At 37.4% G+C, this 27252-nt stretch overlaps 1 protein-coding gene across 4 annotated transcripts in view; it reads right to left on the bottom strand.

The window, feature by feature from the left end:
• The window catches only part of Fhos (Formin homology 2 domain containing), a 244315-nt gene that overhangs the window by 85198 nt on the left and 131865 nt on the right, over positions 1–27252 (bottom strand). Inside the window, exon 1 of one of the 4 annotated variants that reach the window (XM_069128762.1) lies at positions 15686–15933. The exons of the other annotated variants lie outside the window; for them this stretch is intronic. Coding sequence (XP_068984863.1) covers positions 15686–15699 — 14 coding nt within the window. The 5' untranslated portion in view covers positions 15700–15933. Of the gene's footprint in view, positions 1–15685; positions 15934–27252 lie in introns of those variants that run through there. 4 annotated transcript variants of the gene reach the window in all.

Here is a 27252-nt window from a genome sequence, read left to right as displayed (position 1 = left end):
CGTTTTCCCCGTGTATTTTTCAAGCGACCAAGTACTTTTATGCGTCACCATATTAGCAGATCTTTCATATCGACCAACTGTGTCTCAATTTTCAACACGTTCTTGGCCATTTCCTGGTCCAGTAGTACTAACCAATAACACGCCCGTCAAAAAATGGGTTAAGCATTCGAAGAACACCGCGGGTGCCCGTGCCTGAAAAATCATCGGGACATCGCGTAATTATCTCTTAGACGATGGGCCGATACTAATTATTCGTTGTGAATTAATCGAGCCTGCCGGTCGGTAATTACTTAATTGAGGCTGCGTGAGCGCTTGCACAACGCTTGCACCGGCGCCGCGTATAGAACGCGACTCGGCGCGACACGAATTGGGTTAGAGTGGCTCCGCTCGGAATCTGCCTCGTGCACCTTGGCTAGCCGCGGCGAACTTTAAGGCCCTGCGAACCTTCCCACGCCACGCGTCCCTGAGAAACTACGGCGACCGCGTGCACAAAGGATTTCAGACGAGGACGAGAAGACGAGGAAGAAGAACAAGGAAAAAAGAAGGAGGGGTGCCAGGGAGAACGAAGAGGAGACCAGAAAAGAGAGAAGACGAAGACACCGGCGCGGCGGCATGAGCGAGCGTCAAACACATCCGGGGCAAAAAAGTCGGCTACGTACGCGCGCGTTAATAATGTTTCCGCTCGTTAAACGAGCGAGACGGAGTGCGATTACGCGTTTTGCTTTTCCCACAAGCTAAACACGTACGTAGAGAAGACCGAGACACGGGGCGACGTGGTCGTGTGCAAATGCCCCGTCGTTCGCGGAACACGCTGCACCGGCCGCGATTCTAGCGCGAGCGCGAGGGTCTCCGGAGATCGATCCCCGATTAAGCGCGATTGTGTACGCTGTCTTCATGAAAATTTCAAAGCCGTGATGAGAAATCGTTTTTCTAATGCCGAGCTGTGTGCATCGCCGCAACTGTACATACTAGAAACGCTGGAGTGTTTAGGAAGGCGGTGAGATTCTTGCGAGACAAAAGTAAAGCTGTGTGCATTGTGCTTAGGAATTACATTTGGTTAATTTCTTGCATATGTATTTCGTTTGACGTTGCGTATGTAAAACTGGTCCAAATTCTAGTGTGTAATGTCAAAGATATTATTTACAGAAATATTGGGGAAGTAGTGGTTTTATTATCGTTAATTAGTAAGAAAGGAAAAGTTTCTTAATTGAGATTTTGATTCTTTTTCATTTTCTTAATTTCTCTGTTAGTCAGAAGTTTGGAAGCATTGGATACGTACAGTATAAAATTGAAAAATTTAACAAGAAGACAGCATAGATTTTTTATCAGCTTAGGCAACTTGTTCGACGAGAATCTATCAAACTAAAAAAAGTTACTATTGAAATTTATACTATAACATTAATTTTGGATTAATACAGATTAGCAGGAAATTTAGTATAAGTACAATTAAGAAAATAATTCCATGGTTTTGTCTAGTAGTGTTGTATGTACGCGAGTTTGCAGAAAGTAACATTTTATCACTAGCCCAATTTCAAGTAAAGTTTGATCGTAGCAATACCAAAATTCAGGAATGAAATAGACATAATATAATTTGATATATTCGTAGAATATTACAGGCGTATGTGAATCACAGATTACTCTCATCACGGGTCAATACAGCTTCTACTAATTGCGAGATTGTATCAGGTACTCCCAGATTTCAGGTTCTCCAAGGATCCGATCCAAGTGGATCACGGAAGTTCTAATATTCGGAGGTCAGAAATATCCATGATCGTCAATAATCGAGAGTAACGAAGGCATTAACGTTTGTTTCTCAAGCATCAAAATTCTCAAGTACATCGTAATCTTAGCAATATTAATGCTTCAACGATCCTAGGATCTCGAGCACTCTTGGTATACCTTGGTACTCCGGAACCTTGAAGACTATGGCTCCTTTGCATCGCTAGACTCTGGAAACCTTTCTCGACAACCTTTGAATTTGGAGAATTTGGGAGACTCTAATGCTTCCAGAAACCTAAATCCTTCGTGATTCTAAAAATGCTGGCTACTTATTAATCTTGCAACGTTTAAAGCTGCGACCAGCTTTCTTTCCACGACAGCAGAAATATTTCGATATTTCATAGAGGTTTAATAATCCTGGAATCTGAACACATTCTGGATGGCTCACATAGGTACGGATAGAACTTGCGTACATCCTAAATGCCTCTCGTAGCTTTGATACCTCCGGTGACTCCAAATACCTCCAGCACCTGTAGAATTTCCAATCTACAAATTCCAATATTAGCTCTCGGTCCTTGGAGACACTTGCATCTGTAGTACATCAAGACTTTGAAGCTATGTGTGATTTAGATCTGTTACGTACTAAACTTTAGTCCTTAGAGCTAGCCATTGAAAGAAATAGATCTCTTTCATCGGGTATAAAAAATGTGGCCAAAATTTCAATGCCCATATAAAGAGGATTAAACAAATGATTAAATAAATGGAATAAATAGAATTAAAGAATAAGTTCTATATCGTATTATATATCGTAGACTATTCTATCCTTGCAACATATTCGTTTTCCCGAGTTTGATAATGATCTTTGTAATCTGATTTTTCAATCTAATTTAATTTAATTTAATTTTCAAATATAATTTAATATTTTATGATCATCGCTGTAGGTTTCTAAAAATTTGCTGCACCATGTTCTACTAATCAGAGATATCTCTATTTATGGACACATATATTTAAATGAGAAAAATGCGAATAATTTTTCCTTTTTTTTTTATTTCAAACGAGTGCAAGTATAGGTTTCCTAATTAAATGAATTTCCACGAATTAAAGTGCCTACTCTCTTTTTCAGGAAAGTGTGTGCAACGTGAAAGAATAATTATTCGTTTCCTTTACTCATAACAGAACTATAGTATTCCATAAACGAGCATATCGAAGTTAATAATTAAGAATATCACAAGTTAATTAATAAGAAACAAATCACAATGATGCATGCATTACATACTTCATAAATAAATCATTCCAATAGCGATTTACATATCTCACAAGTGCATCTCCACCTAATTTCGAATCGTTGCTTTCAAGAGCATAGAATTTATGTAGAATAATCTACCAGACTGATGTATATGGAATGTCGTTTTCTAAGCAGAAATTTAACCATAATAGTTATATATACATGTATTCCACATCTTGTGCGTATATATTCTACACCTAGAAAAATCTTTCCCGTATTGAAACTATCAGCATCTTTTAAAAGACTATAGATTGTTGACACTTAAAAACGCCTACCCCATACAGAATCAACGGGATTCGAAATAATTACAGATATATTTGGAAAGAAGTTGTCTTATACGAAAACCATCGAACTTAAGAAATTATGGACAAAAATATATATTATAAATATGTTCTTCGCATTTAGAAAAATCCATCCTAAATCACGAGCATCGATAATTCAAAAGATTCAATCTTCATTTCTCGATTTATTCCGTATCAAAGAGCATCGACCCGTTGAAGATTAAAGGCGCGTCGTTAATACACGAATTACGGAGTTCGGTGAGACGCGATTGAAAAATATCACAAAGTTTTAAGCAATCCCGGGGATCATAACCGCGCCCAGCAGCAAAACTTTTGATCCTGGCTTGGTTCTTGCCTCGCGGCCCCGGTTATCCCGTAAACAAACCATTTCCATGTGAATCGAGGGAAAAGAAGCCGTGGAACGACTCCTTGGATTCCCTTAAGAGAGTTGACTCACGGGGACAGGGGTTGCTCGAATAAATTAAAAACTTTCCGGCACGGGGCCAAGTTCAATGTCGGCAGTCGACTCGCTTCCGACGACATCCTCGTCGCCGTTTACGTTTCCACGTAAACAGACCGCGGTTTCGTTCTCTTTTTCTCGTTGCGTTCAATCTTCGCTCGCGTAATTGCTGCGTATTGTTCCGCGGTAATTGGCCGACAACAGACGTCAATGGACGAACAGGGCAAGCTCGTGTGCTCGTGGAAAGTAGAATCTCGATCTCGCGAGAATCGAGATGGAAGTTTCGAAAGTTATTCGAAAGATACGTAGGTGAAGGGTAGGGGTAGAATCGGATTGAATTTAACGTGGGCTTTGCGGAACGGCGAAGTATAAACGTACTAAGATTTCTCTCCAGCGAAAAAGGCGAAAGGAAAATGGTCGTTGAGTCTAGTCGTTTCGAGACGAAATGGACGAAAGTGTTAAAAACGGATTTGCGAAGTTCTGGTTTATAGATTAGATTACAGATTTATAAAAGTTCATTTCATGGACGTTGATAGTAGCTGGTTATACTTTCATGTGTTACGTTGTTTTATCATTTTCGTTAGAAACGTGGCACATTTTATTTCGTACCGTTTCTACGATGATGAATAAAAATTGAATAAATCCTCGTAGTCGTGGTATTTGAAAAAATTTCTTTCCTCTCTCTGACTATGAAAGGTTACAAGAAACGTTCTTTACATCGAGAAACAGATTCTTTATCTTTGAATAAAATCGTGTATTTTCGTATCGATACCAGGAAAAGGAATGCGCAAACACATACAGTGACCTTCGAACGATCTCAGACTGTTGAATACTTCTTTACAGAGGCAAGTGGTTCAAGCTTCGGAGGCCTTATGTAAATAATGTACAGAGTAAAAGACGTCTTGGTTCTTGCTTGGTTAAACAAATTCGATTTTCATATAGTCGTTCGTATGGTAGATTTCGGTAAAAAGTATGCGAAGAACATGGAATCGTCTTTAAAAAGAACCGTACCAAAATTTAATTTTACACTAACTTAAACTTGCTTTTTATATTATTAGTTTTTAATATTCTGCGCTCTCTTACATAATAATTTACTAATCGACAATATTGATAAATTATAATATGATATAAAATCGATAAGCTAGAAGCTGTAGGATCATGTAACCTTCTCTTTTACAATTATAATACACTTCCTTATCCTTAGATGCACCGCCTTTAGCAAATATCATCTCAATTTTCAAACGATGTCATTAACCGTCTCGTTCTCCTTAAGACCCCATCAAATATCCCTTCCAAAGGAGCATATCACGGGAATTTCTCTAGCAGAACTTTGCCACGTCTGTTCACGTAAGACTTTGAAGTTTGATCATAATCGAATAGACCGGCCGCACGCGAGATCTAAATTTCATTTAAATTCAGAATGAAGGTTTTACCTGAAATTAATGGTAACCTGTCAAGCTTGGTAAGTAGATTGCATTTTCGCTGGGGTTATTACTTGATCAATGATAGTTACAGATATAGGCAAGGAATCTTCCCTAACTTCCTGTACTTTCAAATCTGATACGATTCATTTCCTTGTAAAGTAAGAATGAAATTGCCCCAGTGAACGTATCAAATACAGTTACACACATTAATATTCGGACGCAGCACTATCTCCGTAATTGTTGCTTTGTATACGAGAGGATCGTTTAAACCTCCTGTTGTTTATTTGACAACATGAACCATTTATCGTGGCTTAAAAATACGTAAAGAATTTCTGTCTACAGGCAACGTTTAATTGTACGACAAATTTTTAACAAAACGAACGTTGTTTCATTTGTCTTATCAATTCGATGCGGTCTTCTTCTTTATAGCGCTGTATGTAAATTCAATTGACGTGTAAACACTGACCAAACAACTCTTTAGCGAAACACATCTACTCCACCTTGGCGTAAACCAGCCAATTTACAAGCAATCAGCTCGACATAAAATCCCCGTTAATTGTTTCAGCTGTCCCGCAAACCGAACAAACGTAATCCACCATTTCTCGACATTCTACAAACGTAAACTACAGGCGAACAGTGGAACTGCTCGAGCCGCCGAAAATCGCCCGCAACTCCATTCACGGTTCATTCTCAAATTTCTGTACGAGTAGCGACGACCGTTGTTGCGTGCTCGATCCGGCTGGCAACGATCTCCGGTCGACTCTCGAACGAACCTCGTTGAGCTGCGGTTGCCCCGGAAAAACAAGCCGATCGTATCGCTGTCTCGGCTCCTCGAGATCGACTCGAGATTCCATGTAAATGCGATCTCACCCTCTCGACGGTGCGGCGCAGCTCGCCAGCACCGAGTGCACCCGCGAGAGAATGAAAAGTGGCCGTGGGGAAACGTTCCCTTGCAAATGGAATGCAAAATCCTGGACGGTGTGTGTCGATGCTCGTGGGAACTTTGCCGTCCGTAAGCACGACGACGAAAGTCCCCGACGAAAGGATTTCCAATCTCCTTTAATGGCGCATTAATCGCGACTCTGCCGAGGGGACGCAACTGGACCAGAAGAGAGAAAAGAGAGGGGAAAAAAGAAAAAGCTACGACGATGGAGGAATCGAGGGAAACAGGTTGGGAAAGAGAAAAGAAACGAACGAAGGAAGAGGTTCGTCGCGATAACCCCCGGATCGAAGCGGTTTTCAATTGACAACGGAGCGACCGATAGTCTGCGAAGTTTCCACTCAGTACCGATTATCGATACTCTTGCGTCGAGCGACGGCTTTGCCGCGCGCCAATTTCTCTCCAGCGTTATGAAGTGGCGTTAAATAGACGAGGCAGAAGCGTCTTTTTATCGGGATGAGTCGCGGGATGCTTGGACGAGATGTTAACGGTTAAGAGAGATGAGGTGACTACATGTTGCGAGAGCTACTTCAGGTGATATTAAGACGATGTCTCTTATGGGTTTATAGTGGCTTGGAGCTGAGATTTATTGGTTCACACGTAGATATAAGGACGGTCCCGTACGTGGAATAATCATATTACAACATGAAATACAAGCATTTTAAGTACATAACACGTGTATGTATGTATGTATGTATGTAAAAGGAACCGCTATAACGATGTTAATCCAATTAGATAAGAATCAAATAAATGAGTTCTTTTCTCCCATTTTTATAAACCGTAACGTGTTCTTACAATAATAAACGTAGACATACTTTGCCTTAGATTGTAAGAATCTGTTATTTCCTGTCTATTTCCCACAAATACTTATGTCTGTTTTATAAATAGCATGCACCTATACGTAAATATAATTTATTATAATCTAAAGGAAAGCGTTAGAACATATGTACATAATTCAAGGTATATCTGAGAGAAACTAAGGATACAGCTATAAGTTAGTGACTAGAAATGCTTCGTTTCAATTGTATTCTTTTTCAAAACCACTGTTGATATTTATATGTACCACTTTGCGTAATTGGCATCTAGTCTACTATCAATCATATTCATAAGAACTTTCTGTTACTATTTTTTTAAGTCGCGACCAATTCTGTGATTTCGCTACTCTTTTTTTTCATGATATTCTTTTCTTTAAATTCATCTTTAAATTATCAAACCATATCGAGTATTTTATTCTTATAGATATATCTATATTTTTTATACCGTCTATACTGCATTCTTCGTAATACGTTTAAGTGTCCTGTAACGAATAGGAAAGAAGAGAGATAGAAAATGAACTCATTCTTGTCAATAACAATCATATTCATCGGTACATCTGGCTAGTAATAGCAAAAGTAGCGTGAAGAAAGTTACTTAGAGACTAGGCTCTACGTCTTAAGTTCTAGGCTCTTGAAATATAAATTAAATTCTTTATACTTCCCGAACACTTTTCCTCGCACAAACAACTGAATAAATATTATTAGTGAAACGTTAGAAATCACGAATTACAAATTAATACATTTTCGCGTCGCAGTAACAAGTTCTATAATAAAAAACTTGTAATTTCTTTGTAATTATAACAAATTAAAACAAATTAATCGTTTTTATAGAATTACAACAAGTTGTGAATTGCAAAATTATGCGCTATAACATACAATTCACTATTTGTAACTTATTAATTTACTAATATTATTATGTAATTGGTGGATTACTACAAAAGAAAGCTCTAAAAGTAATTCTAACTTTCACAAGCCAGATTGCTATTAAATAAAAATTTCATAAATCGAACGACTCATTCTTTGCATAAATTTAAGTTTGAACGACAAGCAATTATCGATCAACGAGTGTTTCAAATCTTCCAATACAATACCATACATATGAAAACAAATTTCACAAAGAGCAATAAATATTATAATCAATAAGTTCTACATAGTCCTGTAAGACCGAATCATCGATATAACAATTAAACAGATCGATAAATTAACCATCCTTGACCCTATCTGTGCTTTACAGAATCGATCGAAACGGTTCAACGCCCTTGTTTCGAACTCGTAAGAAGAGAGAAGAAAGGCGGACCGGAAGCTCAGGCCACGAACAAGCCACCCAGCTATCAGGCACACGGTGTGTTCAACGAGTCGAGCATAATTTCATTGGTGATTAAAAATGCCAAGCTGTCAAACCGCAGGCGAATACAAACTGCATGAAGCGCGCTGCGTCGTGCAGAATTACCTCGAGCAGCCAGAACTTTCGAGGATCAGGGGCTAATTGGCCTACCGGAAACTATAATGTAACTACTCGAAACTTATCGAAGGGAGAGAAATTTCCAGCAGAACGGCCCCGATATTCTAACATTTATTCCTGAAAGTTTCGAGTAACCTCTTGCTATAGTTTCAAAACGATCGGTTTGCAAAAATCTTTAGGATACCGTTGTACGATGAAAATTTCCAAATGCAGACTGTTTCAATTAAAGCTGTAAAATTCTGTAAGTAAATTGGTAGGAAATAATAGATATTATACGATTTCTTAATAAAATACGATATTATTATTTGTCTCTATGCTATCGTACAATACAATTTCGTTGCAGGCCATATAAGCCAATGAAATGACAAGTTTTCCTGTTTAATGCCACATTTAACGAATCTGTGGAACAATCGTCATGAAAATTTCGTCGTAAATCGGCTTAAACTCAGCTCGCCGAGTTCCTTCATTCGCTATCTAAATTTCAGTCGAAGTTCAAGTATCTTCGAATTAAGTCTGAATCCGAGTATTTAGGTTAAACCCGAGTTAAGTGCAAGTTGGGCTAAATTTAAGCGAAACCTGAGTCACGTTCGAGGCATGTCGCAGCTCTGTTCTTGAATCAACTCGAATTTGCGGAGACCGCGAAAATCATACGTTACACCTATCGCGCGGATAATTTAAGGAACGCTGATTCAAATATGAATTTTACTCAAAACTCAAATTACAATTTGACTCATTGTCAGCGAGGAAAACAGTCAAAGTACACAGAATTCTTGTGTGTGTTATTCAACAAACTTTTGACAAAATTCGACGAAGGCTCTTGAACCTCGGCCAATTCGTAACCCTTTGTCACGGCGCGAACCTGCCAATTGGCCATTGCCATCCCGCTAGCCGTGTTAAACGCACGGAAATGCTATACTGTTGCATGAATTAGAATCATCGAGAAAAACAACTCGGTAGACGTTACAGAAACTCGTTATGTTCTGGCAATTTTTGATATTACGTGAGCAAGGATGTTGGCTCTGTCAGATGTTAATTAGGATCACGATACTTCAAGCGACAGTTACGACAGTTGGACAGATTTATTTTGAAAATAACACATAGTCCTGTATTACGTTTTATTATTGGATACATTATAATTCTTAAAAAATATCATCTTCGGTATTTGGATTGTATGAAATCATCTGAAAATTCATTCTTCCACATTAAACATTTCTTCAATATTAAAACGTAAAATAAAGAAAAATAAAATATGCAAATTTCTTCAGCGTTGAAGTTAAAAATTGAGAGAGATAAATGATGTAAATTCCTTCGATATTAAAAATGGAAAGATATCCAACTTTTCAGGGACGCAGTTTTTTAATCTAGAAAATTATTCAAGATATTTTTTAAAAGTAGATATATCAGGTATGCTGAAATCTTAACAACCTCACCTTTAGATTGATTTCCAAGATAAGTTTTGACATTTTTACTTCAGAATCTCCAACTACTCTGAATAAGTCTAGCACGTAGACCAGAAAACCAAGATAGAGTAAACTAGCGCTTCATAAATTCAAAGATAAGCCACGAATTTGAATTATTTATCTCGTATCACTTCCACGATCTTCACTTCGATTACGAAACGATCACTATTCGAGTAGCTTCTCTCGTTTCACCCGCTAACACGAAACTTTACGCGTCAAATTATGCAAGACAACAAAGCACTGAAATAAAGCGTTTTACAAGATCTGCCAAGAGTTAGTACTTGAAAACAAGATTCCACATTCCATTCTTTGCTCACGAGTATCGGCCTTCATAGTGTCAGCGACTTCGTTCGACGATACGATATTAGTTCGGAAGCCCTGGATTTGTACGCAGATGCCAATAATCAGTCAGAGGACATATTTCCTCCCATTTTTCACGAGCATTTACCATCATGCTACTATAATGACAGAAAATATTCTCTTTTCTTTTTATAAAACTCCCATGGCAATGAATTCTATCTATTTTCACCCCTAAACAACTGTCTTACTTACGGACAACTTAGAAATATTCGGTACGCGAAATATCAAAAACTACCTCAACTGCTTCTAGAAACAATTTTACTTGGCACAACCTGGTGCAGAAGGAACCGGTCGGTTTCGAACAAGGCCGTAGTCACTGATTTACACACCGTCGAACGACGAATTAATTATCGTTAGGACGAACCAGTCGGTTCAAATCTCTCGAATATCCGGAATTCACCGGCACGAACAGAGGACACGGTCGATTAACGCGCGGGAATAAATAATCGCCGGTGATGAACGAACGATTACGCAAGAATCCTAGGCCGGGCAACGCGCGCGTAAGGTCACCTCTGTCTTTCCCCTTTTCAGCCCATAAATCACTTAGGAATTAATCCCTCTAATTGGTACGGCGGTATTTAAATCGACGACGCTCGGTCGCTACCGTGGACGAGGAGAATGCGGACGTGCGTGGAAAACGCGCGCACACGCGTCTGCCCCCGAGCACCGAGGACATGTTTTTACGCGGTCGATTTAATTCCCTCGTTTATAATTAGTCGACGCCTCCCGGTCGACACCACCAGCTGGATTCTGGGATCGTCAACGGCGATAATTCGAGCTTTCAGCGTATCATCTGCAGATGGAAATATTTATTGCGAAAGATAAAGTTAAGGTAACGACGGTCGTGCGATGTAGGAAGATGTTTGTGGCTTTGGTTTGTGGCTCTCGTCGAACGAAGGAAAGAATGATTTCGGAGAAAATGATTTACGAGCTATTCCGAGACATTCGTACAGAATTTGTATGGTTTTTTTGTTAATTAGCGAGGAAGATTAATCGTTCGTAAGTAAACTAGGTCATTCAGAAGATGAACAATTTACTCCGTTACCTACCTACATCGTTTAAATTCTGAAACTCCTAAATCTCGAATACAGAGTACTCGACGAATCTGTCATCGAATTGTCGTTATTTCACAAGTAGTAAAAGTGTTTCTAGTTTCTGATGAATTTTACAGAGAATGTTTGAAAAATATGATGCAACCTTTAAAATTTAATTGCCACGTGCACACGACCAGAGCCGAGTACCACGAGTATCGATTCGAACGCCGGCTCGATGACAATTCACGTCAATTTAAGTCGTTGGTGACGAACGAAACGCGACGGTGATACGTGAAAAGATTTCCAGCTCGTTCAAAAGCAACAATCACGGCGGATTGGAATCGAATAATGGACGATCGAAGTAGAAACGGGCGGCGCTGGGGTTTTCTTTTGCGCTCGATCGGCCCGTGATCGCGTTGAAAAGAATCGAACGCTAGAAAACGGCGATTCTCGCGGATTTATGCTTGCACAGACGCTATTCCCTGTCGTCTCGCCACGTATTATTAACTTTCGAGGATTCGCTTCATGATAATTAAATTTACTCTTCCGAGCCAACTTTTTATTATCATTTTCTCATTAGTAGAAAGCTGACCTGGATTTTTTCGCACAATCACTTACTAACTAATAATATTGTATTAATGAATCGACTAGTTAGAAATTACAAGTTAAGTATAGACTTTTCTTTCGTAAATTTCACAATTTTACCTTCCAAACAGTTTCAATTCGAAAGAACTCGCATTACTCTTCGACAGCGCGAAACTTCCTTTTATACAGCAACCATCTTTTGGCAATCAAATCTTAGAATCGCAAAAAGTATGTATGCATTTCCGCATCGATACGAAACAGACATCAATATTCATTACTTGTCGCGAAACTCATCATCGCGATTGATTTTTCAAGCGCAGCGTAATTATTGTCACTGTTACCTGGGACAAATCCGATGCTACCCGGTAGTCCATTCGATTCATCGTTCGATCATCAGGATTCAACGGATAGCGCGGCTACCTGATCGATGATCGATCGACGCGTGCTCGTGACGGCACGCTTCCGTTTCGTTTTCGACGACGTTGCAGAAAACCCGACATTCGTACGACTTCGGCGAATCTCATGAAAAACGAGGAACGAATAATACTGTTCGTCGAGTTTTCGAAGAGTCGAGTCACGGTTCGTGATCGACGATACACACGCGAGTGAAAGTCAAGGAACGAACAATCGTGGCCGGGTGTCATCGAATCGTGAACCGTTTCGTGATTGCGAGTATCGTCAAGTTTCGGCTCGGAGGGTTGACACAATGGGAACTTTCCTTTCGAAACGATCTTGTTGCCTTCTTAGCTTGTTTATGGTGCGATATGAGGTCCTTTTTCGAATATAAGTTGCTTCGATGTATAGGTGTGTATAGGGTTTGGCAAGAGGTGAAAGCTTGGGAACAATGTTCAGAAAAATATATTCGAGAAAATATTTGTAGATTGTCGAATAGGTGCTTTATTGTTTAGTATCTACAAAATCATGAAGGTGTATTTTGAAGAATATTTTCGCATCGTCAAATTATTGGGCAAATGTAAATCTAAAATTTATGCAATGACGTACTTGTAAAAAGAGATAACGTACTTTTAAGAACTAAATACGTACGTACTTATCCTTCGATCGAGAAAATATTTTGTATATCTTGGTTCGTATCTTATATTATATCGCGTAATTAAATATCTTTAATTCCTAAAAGATATTTTATCTAAAATATTGCAATATCTCTTTGATACTTTGACAAAATGATATGTAAGTTATTTCATTTACATCCCTCGATACCGTTGCATGTAGCATACGCAACTTTGTCGCATTATTCCTATGTTTGATCCTTAATGAACCAAGATTCTTTACGTAAAATTTACTAAATATCTTGACAACAATTCCAATAAGAGGAAATAAAAAGATATTCAAAGATTTTATCTAAAGCGATCGACTTTCCCCGACTAGTCCGATAAAAAGAGCGTGACACAAGAGAGAGAAAAAGAGAAAGAGAGTACTCTCTAAATCAAAACTGTCAGTCGGTTGCTCGTATTATATCCATCATATCGAACGCAGGAAAATGATCGATCCGTTCCATTCAGGAACGTTTCGATCGATCGACTGAAAGTCACGGAAACCGGGCCAGGGAACAAATTCCAAATCGGTTGAAACTAGTTGCGCTGCTTCTTGGCAAGAAAAATGTAGCCTCGATTCCTCTAAATAAACTTTTCACGGACGAAAGAAGGAAAGTACAATTCCAAGAAATAATTTCACTGGCGATAATTTTTCGAACTTAAAACTCCCTTACCCAATGATTTATCAACTGGCAATACTATTGAATCGATAAGCGACAAATAGTAAGCTACAGATCTTTGTTTTACAACTTTGGAATTCCATACTGCATGGAATGATCAAACAACTGTCAATTTATATCATCTTTCGTCTTTTATAATTTTGTAATTTTACGCCAAGTAGGATAATTGGACACTGTGAAATTTGTAAAAGTTTTATTATCCCACTTCTTTCGATTATATAAGAAGATCTACTAATGTTAACAATTTCTAACTAGCAACTTGACAAATTTCGCTAATGGTAAACTACGCCTCATAACTGTAACATCAGTGAAAAATCTTCAACTTTTATACCTTGTGATATTACTTTTATTATAGTTGTACTATACAGAAAGGATATATAAATTACGCTCACTGCAAAAAACAAAATTGGCGTTTACGATTGTTTCATCATTATAGAACCAGCGTAACAGAATATTTTATTATACAAAAAATGAATTCCGTATAGAATAAAATAATATTATAACGATAACTTTCATAAATTGAACTATTCTATTTTGCAGACTTCTTTCTTCTCGCGTTCTATCCTATATCTCTGTATAAAAATTACAAAATTAAAGTGATCTAGCGTGTAGTTGCGAGCACCGGTATATTAATTGAATTGTACAAGAGAAGCCCTAGCCAACGAAACGAGATTAAAATGATCGAACAGCGTTGATCTCGATACTCGCGAAGAATTCGTTGAAGCACCTCGATCGATCCCATCCGAGATGCCCCTCCGACGTGACCATTCGCCCGTTCGTTCCAATTATTCAAATGCACCCTTGCACCTGTTGCATGGCAGATGAGGCTGCGCCGCGTTTCGCGCCGCCGAGCCGTTTCGCCCCCGCGCGCTTTCCGAATAATTGCCGTGGATGCGGCCGGAAATATTTCACGCACGGACTCCGTGGGAATTCCGTTCGACGATCTTTAGCGTATCGACTAGCCGGAAGCATATTTTTGTTATGGAATTTTGGAGTAGCTCGACGGAGCGGTAGATCTTCGTGATGGTTTATGATATAGAGACGTTTTTGTTATGGAAGTGGAAGTTGGAACAGTATGGATTAATAGTAGATTTAAGTCAATATACAGAGTGGCCCAGCTAGATGGAATCAGCTAAATATTTGGCTTATTTATCGTTGGTCTTGGAATCTCGTAAGGATATTAGCTCGAGAAAAATGTCTTTCTAACATTACTCGTGTCCCTTGAAATAGCGTGACTATGTCCTGAGAAATTTTCCCATACAACAATAAATAAGACGTATATTTCGGTGATTCGATTTAGCTGAGCCAGTCTGCGTACTATGCTGCTGATTTTAAATTGCTTTAGTCGAATTAGTCGTTCAGGCTACGTAAATTTATTTATCTTGTTGCTCTGGATATGAAGTTATTAGACTGATCAAAAGTTGAATATTTTAAGAAATGTTTTATACATATATACGTAGGTATATCAGTAGTTGAACTACTAGAATATTCGCTGTTGCCAACACGAGTAATTCGGAATGAAGCGTATGCTTTGAAACGTAAGAACAAAATTACAGAACGTAGGTGTCGAACAATTTATATATGTAGCGTTATAAAAGCAATAAAAATTAAAAAAATTCTCCTTAATATTTTAGAATATTCATTACCGCAAGTAGATAATTCTATGCCGCAAAGTGTATCATGAATTAATTCTCATTACATAATCCTAGCTAAGTGATTCCGTATAAAACATTCAACAGTACCTTACAACTTTATTCTTGCAGAGAACCTAGCATTTTCCGCAACCACTTAACTCGATCTTCTCATTAAGAAACGAAACAATAACCCAGTTTAAGTTTTGCAATTAGCTGAACGTTAATTTTGCAAAAAAAAAGTGTAAACCCTATCTTTTTTTTCACCATACGATATGAACGCAAATGTTAGATCAAGGCATATCCGACAAAGACTAAACCCTCAACAAAGTAACACAGTAACTACTTATTAATTCACCCTGGAAGCACAAGTCTCTCGTGAACTCGAGACATCGGGCAAACTTTCCAATCAAGCAGAAACATCCTATCGCCTAACCCGGCGATATATCCATCAAACTGATCAAACAATGTCAGCACAACGATCCAGAATAATTTACCAGTAAGGTGGCATCCCGTGGTTGCAGTTTCATGTCCTCCAAGTAACCCAAACGCAGCGGTGCACTCAGCTGGATCACTGTTACTCAATCACGGCGTACACTGTGCACAGATTTCCAAAGCATCACCGTTCGAAGGACAGATAAGAATAAGGACGAGCGAAGAGAAAACACAAGAGCACGATCACGTCCTCGCTGAAGGAGAGAGAACACTCGCGACGTCCTCGAGGTCTAGGCAACGACTGGCTGCTACCAAGATGGTCTGTTGCCGGCCTGGTCCCCGCGTTCGCCACAATAGAAACTGGTGGGAGATCAAAACGCTGACTGGCCGCTAATGCACGCGTATATACACTACACGCGTTGCTCGCGCGCTACACGACGTCTGTTCGTCGGTGCACGCGTGCATTCTCGAGGAGAAGGAACAAGAGAATGCAACTACGGTTTGATGCACGTGTGGGTCGTTCGCGGAAAATCCAGCTGGAGGAGGCTTGGTCGGTGAACGAATGCCAGTTTGCCAAAAGTGTAAGTGGACACGCGATTGCGTAACAGGATAACGGTGTGCTACGATGAATGAATAAGTCGAGGCGTAACGAAGCACTAATGAATCGATTCACGGAACGCCGCTACCAGTTGAATCGTGTGTGGGTATATCGTGGCGATGGAGTAAGGGCGCTCGAGGTGCACTTTGTGTGCTTCAGAGATGAGAGTTTGCGCTCGATGGGCGGCGTTCGGGAAATTGAGAAGCTTGTAATTAGACTACGATTGTTTATGCATTTTTAGGAAACTTAAAGATGCTGAAGCTCGCAGGATGTATACGTAATACGCAACAGTGTACAAAATATGTATTTACAGTACAGAATCTTAAGATCTTAATTTAAAACGTCGAATTTCTGGAGCTAACAACACGTGAAACTGAAGCTTTCGAAATTTCAGTCATCCAGTTCTCGAAATTATCGAGGTTTTATAAACTTTTATAAACTCGGAGATCGATTGATGAATCTCTTCCGAATGCCTTATTCTGGCATTTAAATAAGTTGAATCACGATCAGAGTCTTTGCTTCGAGAACGTTATTCTTCCCAATCCTTCTTAATCGATGTTTAAATCTAAGCAACGTTTCACGCTCACGTGTACTATTCACTTCTCACCTTCGTATCTACATATATAGCTTTCTCCATGAATGCATCGCATCTATAGCATCTGTATCATGCGTACAGAGAATATGGGGACATAATATAAACGTGCGTATTCGCGCGAACGCGACGCCGGTGTGGCAGCGTTTAATTTACTTAACACGGATATGCAACGCAGTCTGTGGTATCGTCCACGCTCCAGTAATTACGCATGCAATTTCACTGCAAGGCCCTTAGGGCACGTCGAGGTCGAGCGATCTCTCGGCGCCAACTCCCCAACAATTTCGCTTTTCGAATCGAGACCAGGCCGGCATTGATCGAGCATAAAACATCGTCCATGCTTCTCGACCGTATGCAGGCCTGACTGAAGCAGGAATATAAATGTACGAACAAGCGACGACCGGTTGCAATTTATGGTCGTCAAAAATTGATTCGATCGCCGACCCAGTTTACTAAAATTCTGACTATGAAGTCTGTAATGAAAGATTGTTTTCCGTGAGATCGATCGTTTGTTTAAAAACGATGATCTTCCTCGTTCTAAATTTTTATCAGGTGTAAGTGTTATAAATAATGCGTGAACAATTGTGATTGTTGTGCTTTATAACGTTAATAACGTTAATTTCTAAAAGATATGCAAATTTCTTATTTTTATTTGATAGCTTTTATTATCAATATATTCAGCAATCATTTGCTTGCGATATCTATTAGATTTATTCGTCTACGACACGATGAATGGAATTCAGCAATCGTTAGCTTGCTGAATATCGATATCTGTTACGATTATTATCAGTTTGTGATATAATTCTATGATTTGCAACTGTATTAATTTCAACAAGTATTTTTCACGAACATAGGTTTTAAAATAAGATTGCACTTCAGTCGAGAATGATTTGTTTAAGAATTTTATGGTTCGTTAAAGAAGGATGTATCTGGTGTCCTATTTGGTAAGAAAGGGTGAACGTATGTGTGTAAATGTATTCGAACCACTGATTTTCTCGAGCTATTTTCTGTTGCGTAAGTTGCAGTAATCTATGCTACACGCACCAATTTAATCTTGCGTGGCTGATGACAGATATACGCACCACAAGAACATATATTATTTAATAGCGATACTTTGGTTGGAATGGCGCAATTAATTTCTAACAGAGTATTTGGATCTTTTGAAGAAACACGATTAGTGAAAGATATGTTGCTATTATTCTGCCGTTAAAAATTAAAGAAAAATAAATTGCGTGTCTTGGAAATGAACTAAGTTTTTCGTAATTAGCGCTGTCGACGATGAATATCAATTAAAAAAAAAAAAAATATCCATCGTAAAAATATTTTTTAGAAATGCAGCATGTTCATTGTATTAATGACGCTCGTTAGATTTTTTGCGAGGATTAATTTAAGGCTAATATTAGAAAATCCCAAGAGTACGCTGCTTTTACGCTTAATGTCTCTTCGACGTGGTTAATAAGAAATAAAACTGTTGGAATCGAGTTTGAAAACGATAAAGATATTGCGACGTGAAACGGAAAACTCGGGAACTTTGGTAAAAATTGGTTTGTTACAACGCGTTTCCTTCTTGCAAACAGACGAAGCAAACAATTCCGCGTAAGATTAATAAACTAAGAAACTTCTTGTACGTTGTTAGCTCAGTCTCGTTTCGTGGCAGATCGTTTAAGAGACGAGTGTTTTTTCGAAAAATTGTTTTGTAATTGAAAGATTGAGGAGTCGGGTAATGTAAGTCCGAAGACGCAAGCTTTTTAAATTTCCGAGATATTGAATATCACAAAGCCTCTGAAGGGAAATTGCAGCCACTTTGCAGACATAAATATCGATGAAATATTTAATGAAAAGCAAGAATTCTCTTTATTCTGATAATAACAATAATTAAAAGAAACAAAGAGAAAGATGCCAAAACAAACTGTTGAATATCCTCTTCAGGGTCGAAATTCCATAACAGTGTACGAATGTTGTACGAAAGTATAAATTAAAACAATATCGTGATATTTCTAAAGAAAATTCAAGTCATCTTGCAAACACAATGTTAAATAAATACACAAAGAAAGATAGTAAGAGTCTTTCACGCTTTAATAATAATTCGAAAAAAAAAGATACAAAGGAATGTCTATAAAACTAAAATCCATTTCCAGTTACAAACTAATAAACTCAAACATATTTCCGCAACTATAAATTAAGCAGTTTAATCGAAGACGTTTAAACGAAGCGTCTGTTGCAAAGAAAGCATAAAATACTCTACACACTATAAAGGAACGAAATCGTATAGCGATATTATAGCTCTGTATGAATATTAGATCCTAAATGCCGTTCTACAAATCGAGAAAATCAAAGGAAACTCATTAGCATCCGCGTCTTAACAGGATTATTCTTAACACTGTTACAAATGCCTTTGAAGAAAGGTTTAGCGCAGCAAGGCGCTAACGTATCCTCTACCATTAAGAGAATGCCGTTTATTTTTAAATCTTTGTTTAAGAAAGAGAAATTCTATAGGTATAACGCTGCCAATTATCAGTAACGTGCCTAATCTTACAAACTGGCAACGGGTAGTCAATAATTACCATGAAAGTACATTATTATGTACGACGATCGATCGTGACAAACAACGATACCGTGTAATATGCAACATTTACTGTTACTGCTTCCTCAATTTACGGCTGCCCGATAATTACATCCGTATTATTCATACCTACGCACCTCGTCGCAGCTAAACCTTAGAAAATGAAACCATTATCGCTTTCGTGCCATCGCTTTCAATGTTACTTCATTGTAAGCTGTGATCCAGCTACGTATTAGTTATTTTGAAGAATATGGAACTGCAATGCCATTCCATATAATTGTCGTACTCGTATAACACAGTCAGATGATCGTTACCTCGTTATCGTATAATGCGATTGCGAAATTACTTTAGAAAAGACGTCTACGTGACAGTAGATGTGGAAACCAGTATTTTGTCGTTGTTCTGCCGTGTTCGCCTTCTATGTTTTGTTGCAAGCTTGGCTCATTTGTAACACGTAAATGCGTGCATTTAGGAAGTAGTTCGAAAATCAAAGTTATACATTTACCTCTGTACAACCAGCAAGACTTTATATACTGACTATACAGAATTAATTGTGTTACTTCAAAGAGGGATTTATCTTAGTTTTTGCACCGTGGATACCGTAACTGGAATTCGTATCACGCGAAACGTATCTTTCATTTTATAATTGGAAAATGTTGAACAGAAATAAAATATCGGAAAAACATACTGAAAGTATTACAACTTATAATTCAAGTGGTCTTTATAAAAAAACTATGTCGATCATTTATTCGAACTATATTTAATTTCATACTTAGGTGAAATAGATTCAACAAATACGTGGCTTTATGTAGTTATGCTGATTCAGATTATACCAAACTGCATTAATAATAGAATCTATCGCACCTCAACAGTCTATTTCAGATCTTGCGAAGATATAAATAAACTTTATTTCCGTGAATATTCCGTGAATCTGTGTTGCTTCTATATCTCTGGTGACGTCGAATTTCCGCGATTCAACGTTTCCTCCTTTAGTAGAATATTCACTTGAAAATCGTGTCGAAAAATATTTTACGAGAACATGGTCAGCAGACGATTCAACGGATCTAGTTAGATCTAAAAGAAAGTTAAATTTCGCGTAAAAATATTTTCCGCCCTGTTCACGGATTCACACTGAACTAATTCATTTTACTCTCAGCGTAATAATGCTTCAACATATTCTACATTTCAAGAGGAAATTACGTTATACAGTAATATCGTTTACTACAAATCTACTTGTGAATTGCAATTCCACTGTTAAAAGCTTTCTTTCTACATTCCACATACATAGTCTCATTTCCTTAATAATCTTAATGTAGAGAATCCCAAATGACTTTGTACTTAACAAGATATTACCGCAGAACGGAAGAACACACAAAATTAATTACAAATAAAAACTACCCAGGAAAAATTGTATAAATTCATTTTTGTTAATTTTGCCGCTCTTACGCCAATTAGTGGCTGAAGAAAATCATCGCAATATAAAATAGTTGAAGAAGAAAATAACGTAATAAATTCGAAGATACAAGCCTTTAAAAAATAGATAATAGATTCTACAGTAGAATGTTTTCTAAAAAAATGAATAGTATTAGCTTGATTGTTGTATTAATTCAACTTAATTAAAATTACACTGCATAATTAGCGTTATCAATATTTTTTAACTGTTCTGAAAGTCTACGAAGGTAAATATATCAGATTGATGCATAGTTTCGACGTAGAATTGATCGACGTCGTATTAAATTCTAAAGAAATTATCAATTTTTCGTTATAATCGTTTTCATTAACAAATTATATCCAGATAAATAGATGGTCTATTCGATTTCGAAAACTTGTCAAGAAGAAAGAACAAGGACAAAAACCAAGGGACACTCGAATCTAATTACAGTTCCCAAACTTACCAAACGGCATCTCCATAAATCACAAGGTTTATCTCTTTATTCACCTGGCTGCGAGTCACATTAATTTTCCTGCGATCTCGAAGAACACACTTATACCAACTATTTTAATGTATTTTCAAATTACCTTTTTTCCAAATATTTCGTTCAAATAAGACCAAACTTGAATGGAATAACTTGTACTCGTGCATCTCCTTTTATTTTATTTTTAGATTCGGTGAAAGGACAAATGCCACAGACCATTCACTGTGGCCAGCCGGATGTTTCTGGATAGAACAAATCGTTAATCTTCGGTTGTTAGCTAAAATGGCGCGATACGTATCTCAGAATTTCTGTTGCAGACGGGTGATTCGTTTAGAGTTTAGAGTACAGGTTTCATAGCGATTTCTTGTGACATTTAATGCAGCCGAAACGTTTGTTGTGCCCAGCTTTGTCATGGACAATAAATATTTAGTCTAAGACGAAATCGTAGTGAGTGTTTCTGAGTCGAATCGAAGAGTCAGTGGGTACAAAGACACAAAACGCAGTTAAGAAAAAATAAGGAAACTGACTGACGTATCAAAACGAGAAAGGATTAGACACTCTATCGCGTCTTCATCGAATACTATCAAATATTGCTACTGGTAATTAACTTTTCAGTGAGATTCGGTATGTTAAGATATATTTCTGCAGATGTAAAGCATATGTTCATAGAAAAAATATCTAAAAGTAAGAGTTATTAGTTGCAATTAGTTTCATTAGAGATAATAGAACGTATCTATGCTTAGAAACAGCAGTGGCAAAGATCGTATTCAGCTACGTGAAATTTGGAGTCAAAGCGCAAGATTGAAGTAACGATTATAGTGGCGCGAACGTCGCTAAACAGTAAGCTTTGAAATTCTCGCAACTCGATCGCTAATGTAGATGCAACACAGATTCAATTAGAGATAAATCCAGTGCAGTTAGTTAGCGATTTGTGAATTATATGACCGAATAGATACATAGCAGAGAAATTCTGTTTCAGACCCGGAGATATTGACACGAGCGCGACGTCTGAAAGTAATTATAATTAGTTCTGAATAGATTTAGCTGCACTTTGATGAGCGAGAGATTTGTTTTCTTTTTGGATAACCGAAAATTTATTTGTAGGTTTTATCATGCAATTTTCTATGCAATTGAAGACGATTGTTCGTTTTTAATGTATGTTGTAAAAATATTCAGCTATGGTATATATACTATAATAAAATGTAATTGTCTAAAAGTTAACTTTGGATTCTTTCATTTAGAACCTGGAAAAAGTGTGAAATGTTAAACAATTAATCAAGTCTCTTGTCAAATTGATGTCGATTACTGTGAGTAATTTTCCAAGACGTTAAATGAATATTTCTAACGAGATATTTTGTTAGCTACTATTAGCCAGGGCTCTATTAGATATTTTTTGCTCCTTGACTCTTTTAATTCGTCGTTTTTTCCCAGCTCTTCTCAGGAAACTTTACGTTTTGATCTTATTTTGGACGCAGTCGCAGAGTCGACTGCGCCTTTTCCCTTCATTGTTTTTGATAATTTACCGCTTCAACGTCGACGCCCCGCCGTTCTTTCGTTCACAAAAGGCGATTACACTTTAGAGCTCGTGTCAAACTTCTTTTGTGTTTCTGAAAAGAGGTTCCCACGTAACGTGCAGCACGCGGTAACGCGTGAATTATTGTAAAGTACAGAGCTTATTCTTAACATTCTACCGGGACAATACATCGCGTTGACAAATAAATCATTCTAATTGGATGGACGTGCGAATAAATTCCATCGATAATTCTAGCTTGATATTATTCGAATAAAATTCGAACGAAAAAACCAATAATTTTTTGTTCCATCTGATTTATTTTTCAGATATTAATATTGGCAAATATCGTGGTTTTTTAATTCACACGCTACTTAAACTAAAATTTATAATACACTTTTTAATAATTTTGATCGAGAGAATGAGAATTTAATGAAATCTCAATTTATGATATTTGGCTAATTTCTATAACGTCGTTAACGCTCGACGAAATAAATTAACAGAGGAATAATTACCATTTTAATTTTTGTACTTGATTGAACGTTTTAGTTGGTTCTCTGAACCTCCTTTAGAAAGCTGGTGTGAAGTGAAATCTCAATTTAAATAAATTACGCAAGCTACTGCGTGCTCTTCCAAGGACATTATTTATCGAAAACAACAGCGTTTCCTCGAATCCAAACAAAATCAATTCTGCTTCGTTTTCAACGAGTCACTCGGGACAAAATCCAGCAAATCGCGCGGTTCTATTCGATCTTTCAAAGATCCCTTTCTTCAGAGCTGTCTGAGATAAACGAGACACTTTAGAAGGTGATTCTCCAGAAATTGTCGCGCTGTTAAGGTTTGTCGTCTAACGGAGTTTATAATATGATCGAAACACGCTAGTTTTTTAATTGAACTAGATAATTTTATTGCATCTGTTTGATCGTACTAAATGGATTTTCGAAGAAAGAACAATTTTTAGAACTGTCGGTGTTTATATTTCCAACAGCGAAGAAGGATATCGTAAATTTAAGAGTTTTCGGGAGAAAAGAAGCGGATAAAAATTGAGATATTTCTGGGACATTATTCGAGAGTAATCTTCAATACAATTTATAATAGTTATTCTTCTGTTTGCAAATTTTTCTATTACAATAAAAACATCTTTCGACCTATTTAATTTTGCTTGTGAAATGAACGAAAAGAAGCGTATTAAAAGCAACTTTCTTCATACTTTTCATTGTTTGCATACAATGGAAAGGAAAATATTTGAGTTTCGAAAGTTAATAATCCTCTTTAAGAACTCACTAATCCAGTAACACGAGGCAAAATAATTATTTTAGATATTCTAAAATTCAACGATTTTTCACTTGTCAAATTTTTAATCTTTCTATCGTTAGGATTCGCATTTAATTTTTGCATTGCATTTTTAAAACGAATAAAACGTAATCGAGATAAAAGACGCTAAATTACGCTCGTTCGAACAATATTCGAAAATTACTATCGGCATAAAATAACATTGTATCTTGAAATTTCCCGTTGAAAAATCGCAGAATCGTGGTCGTTTAATAAATTGTCCAAAGATCAGACGATTATTCGCGTAGCTTCGATAATTACTGTTCGAAGGCACGCCATTATCAATATACCAAAGCTTGTTTTTCGGTGGGGCATCAGTCGAGGAGGCGCGTCGAACTGGAAATTAATCGACGCCGTTACGCACTAGCGGTAACTAATACAGCGACAATTAATCACTTGACAGCTGTAATCCCTGGTATCGATACATCCGTGGCCTGACCTGATCCATAAATTATAGTCCTCTGTATTGTGCGTCTTTTCTCTCGACACAAAACTGAAAAAAAATTCTAATCAGAGATCAACGTATCCTTTGTTAGATTTTCTTTTGCTGATTCGACGAAAGGGACAATTAATGGAGTGCATGATCGTCAATAAAATCGAATACAGGTCGTACGATCAGGATCTTTGATCTCGAAAGCCAGAGGAATGCGAGAAACTTCTCGGTATTGCTTTTCCTTTTTCATTTTTCCTGGCCGACATTTTTCTTTGACTTCCGCGGTATGTTCGAAAGACTTGGTCGTTGAAATGTAAACTCGCGGCTGGTAATACACTCGTTTTCAACAGAAAGGAAAATACGGAGGTGGAACTGAAAATTAAATCGATGGACCGAGGCAATATTTGCTCGTTTTATGAAGAAAAAAAAAAACTGTTTTACAGGGTTGAGTTTCGGGAAGTTTGAATATCGATTACGAAATAGCGTGGAATATATTTTACGAATAATTTGATTTATTTGGCGAACAAAATGCACAGAGTGCAGGGAATGATGGATTTTAATTGGTATAAAGTTTTAAAATCACGAATGGACCTGTTCCATTCGACGTAATATTACTATAAAATTTTCTACGTATAATTAATTTCATAACGTTTATTCGTTTAACACAATAAGAATTAATATGTCGGATAAAATCATAGTTATAAAATTAATCGTAAAAAATATAATAAAAACTGTAAAATTCCTGCATTAACAAACGAAATCTGATAGAATAGAAATTGGGAATATTTTAGACTCTGAACGTACCAGAATGAAAATGGATCTACTCATAAGCAGACAAGATCACAATTAGCAAGTTCGCTCTCAAGCTGATTCTCTGCGATCTTTCCCACAATTCTCTCCGTAGGTTTACAGTTATCGTTTTCAGGAACAATGTATGTAATACTTGTTCGCCGTGTTACGTCTGGGTCAAGGATGTTTCAAAGATAATTCTCTATTCACGATGTATCAATGGATCGTTTGGAATTTGCCAACTAGCTGTTAATTTCAATGAAATTTCTCTTTGTAAATTTAGAACGGAAGTAAATATGCCGGTATCCGACGGTTCTGTGAGAATATCTCGTTATTGAATATAATATTAATTATATTCGATGTTACGATTTTGGAAAAGCAGGTCTCAATGATCTGTTACGTGATACGTACGTATAATATTATTGCTTTATGGTAAAAAGAAAAGAAGAAAAAATAATAAATAATATAATAAATAAATAAAATAAATGTAAAAAGTTTATTTACTACGGCTTAATATTTCTGTCATATCAGTAGACGCTTCTTCCCGTATTAAAGTCTTTTCGTACATGAAAATCTCAATCTCACGCACGATATTGCAAGGTCTGGATCGCAATACGTTACGAGTTATTCTTAGCTGGCCACGAGACGATGTCTCACGCGCCTCGCTCGTCCTTCCTTCCGGTTTCAATGCATGTTTCATACAGTTAAACACGTGGAAGGTATCAAAAAGGAGATGAGAGCTCGGTGAACGGAACACGTGTTCCGGATGTAGCGCCATTAGCGAAGCCCGTTATCACGCGAGCCATTGCCCCTTGCGATCTACTCGTATCTATTCACCACAAAATTTCTTTGTCCTCGAACGAAATTCGACGTTTGAATTGCTGACACGATTAGAAAGGGCGTTTCGAGGAGGGGACCAAGAAGTCGTAGAAAAGCAACTTGTTGAACGCAGAGACTCGAGACGTGTCGACAGGGTGACGGAGGCAGACTGTTGAATTTGCGTTGGCATTGTGAACGACAACGACGACAAATTGATTTTTTCCTTCTTTTCGCTAGTGAAGAGAAAGATATAGTCGTCGACGTAAAGAAGTAGACATTTCCTTGCGAAATTGAAATAAAAGATGTAAGGGGGATTTGCTGGAATATTTTCATGTCTTGTAATCATCCCTTTTCTTCGATTTAATATTTATAGCAGTTTCTAGTTATGGAACGACCCAGTATTTGATTATTTATAGGAATTCTGTACGATTCTGTTACGTCTACCAATTATATATTTAAGACAACTAATTCTCTGTCAAATATAATTGCGATTAGTGACTCGCAACTTTTATATATTAGGTTGTCCGAAAAGTTCTTTCTTTCGCAAACGTGCTTTTTACAGCAGTGCACCTTCATACAAACGTGAAACCAAGTCTGTGAAATGTCGCGGTGTTTATCTCAACAGAACAAAATGGATCGTGCGTAACTCGATAAAATAATATAAAACAAAAACGTTGTGCGTCTATTATTTCCTCGTAAAGCGAAAGAAACTTTTCGGACAACCCAATACACTATCAAAGTGATTTCAAATTTTAATCGCGATGATCGTGTCTCATAGCGCTGTTGATGAATTTCCAGTAAGCTATGTATAACATACATGATATGATATATTCGTACAAATGCATGGTAAATGTTTAAGTGCTTTCACGAGTTCTCTATACGATAGTTCACTACGTACATGTTGTTTGTTAATGATCGAATTAATTTTTTCACTCAATCGAAATTGTCAATGCGCGCGATAAATGATCCATTTTCATACACTAAAAGATTCAACAGAAAATTCATGCACTGATTGCAGAAAATATGTCAATCACCGCGAATCATCGCGGCCTTAACCCGTTTCTCAACAAGCCGAAC

Source organism: Bombus flavifrons, chromosome 2 (genome assembly GCF_040668555.2).
Source record: "Bombus flavifrons isolate JBK064 chromosome 2, iyBomFlav1_principal, whole genome shotgun sequence".
Taxonomy (NCBI): domain Eukaryota; kingdom Metazoa; phylum Arthropoda; class Insecta; order Hymenoptera; family Apidae; genus Bombus; species Bombus flavifrons.
The sequence above is the reverse complement of the archived record's forward strand: the minus strand, read 5'-3'. Positions and strand labels throughout refer to the sequence as shown.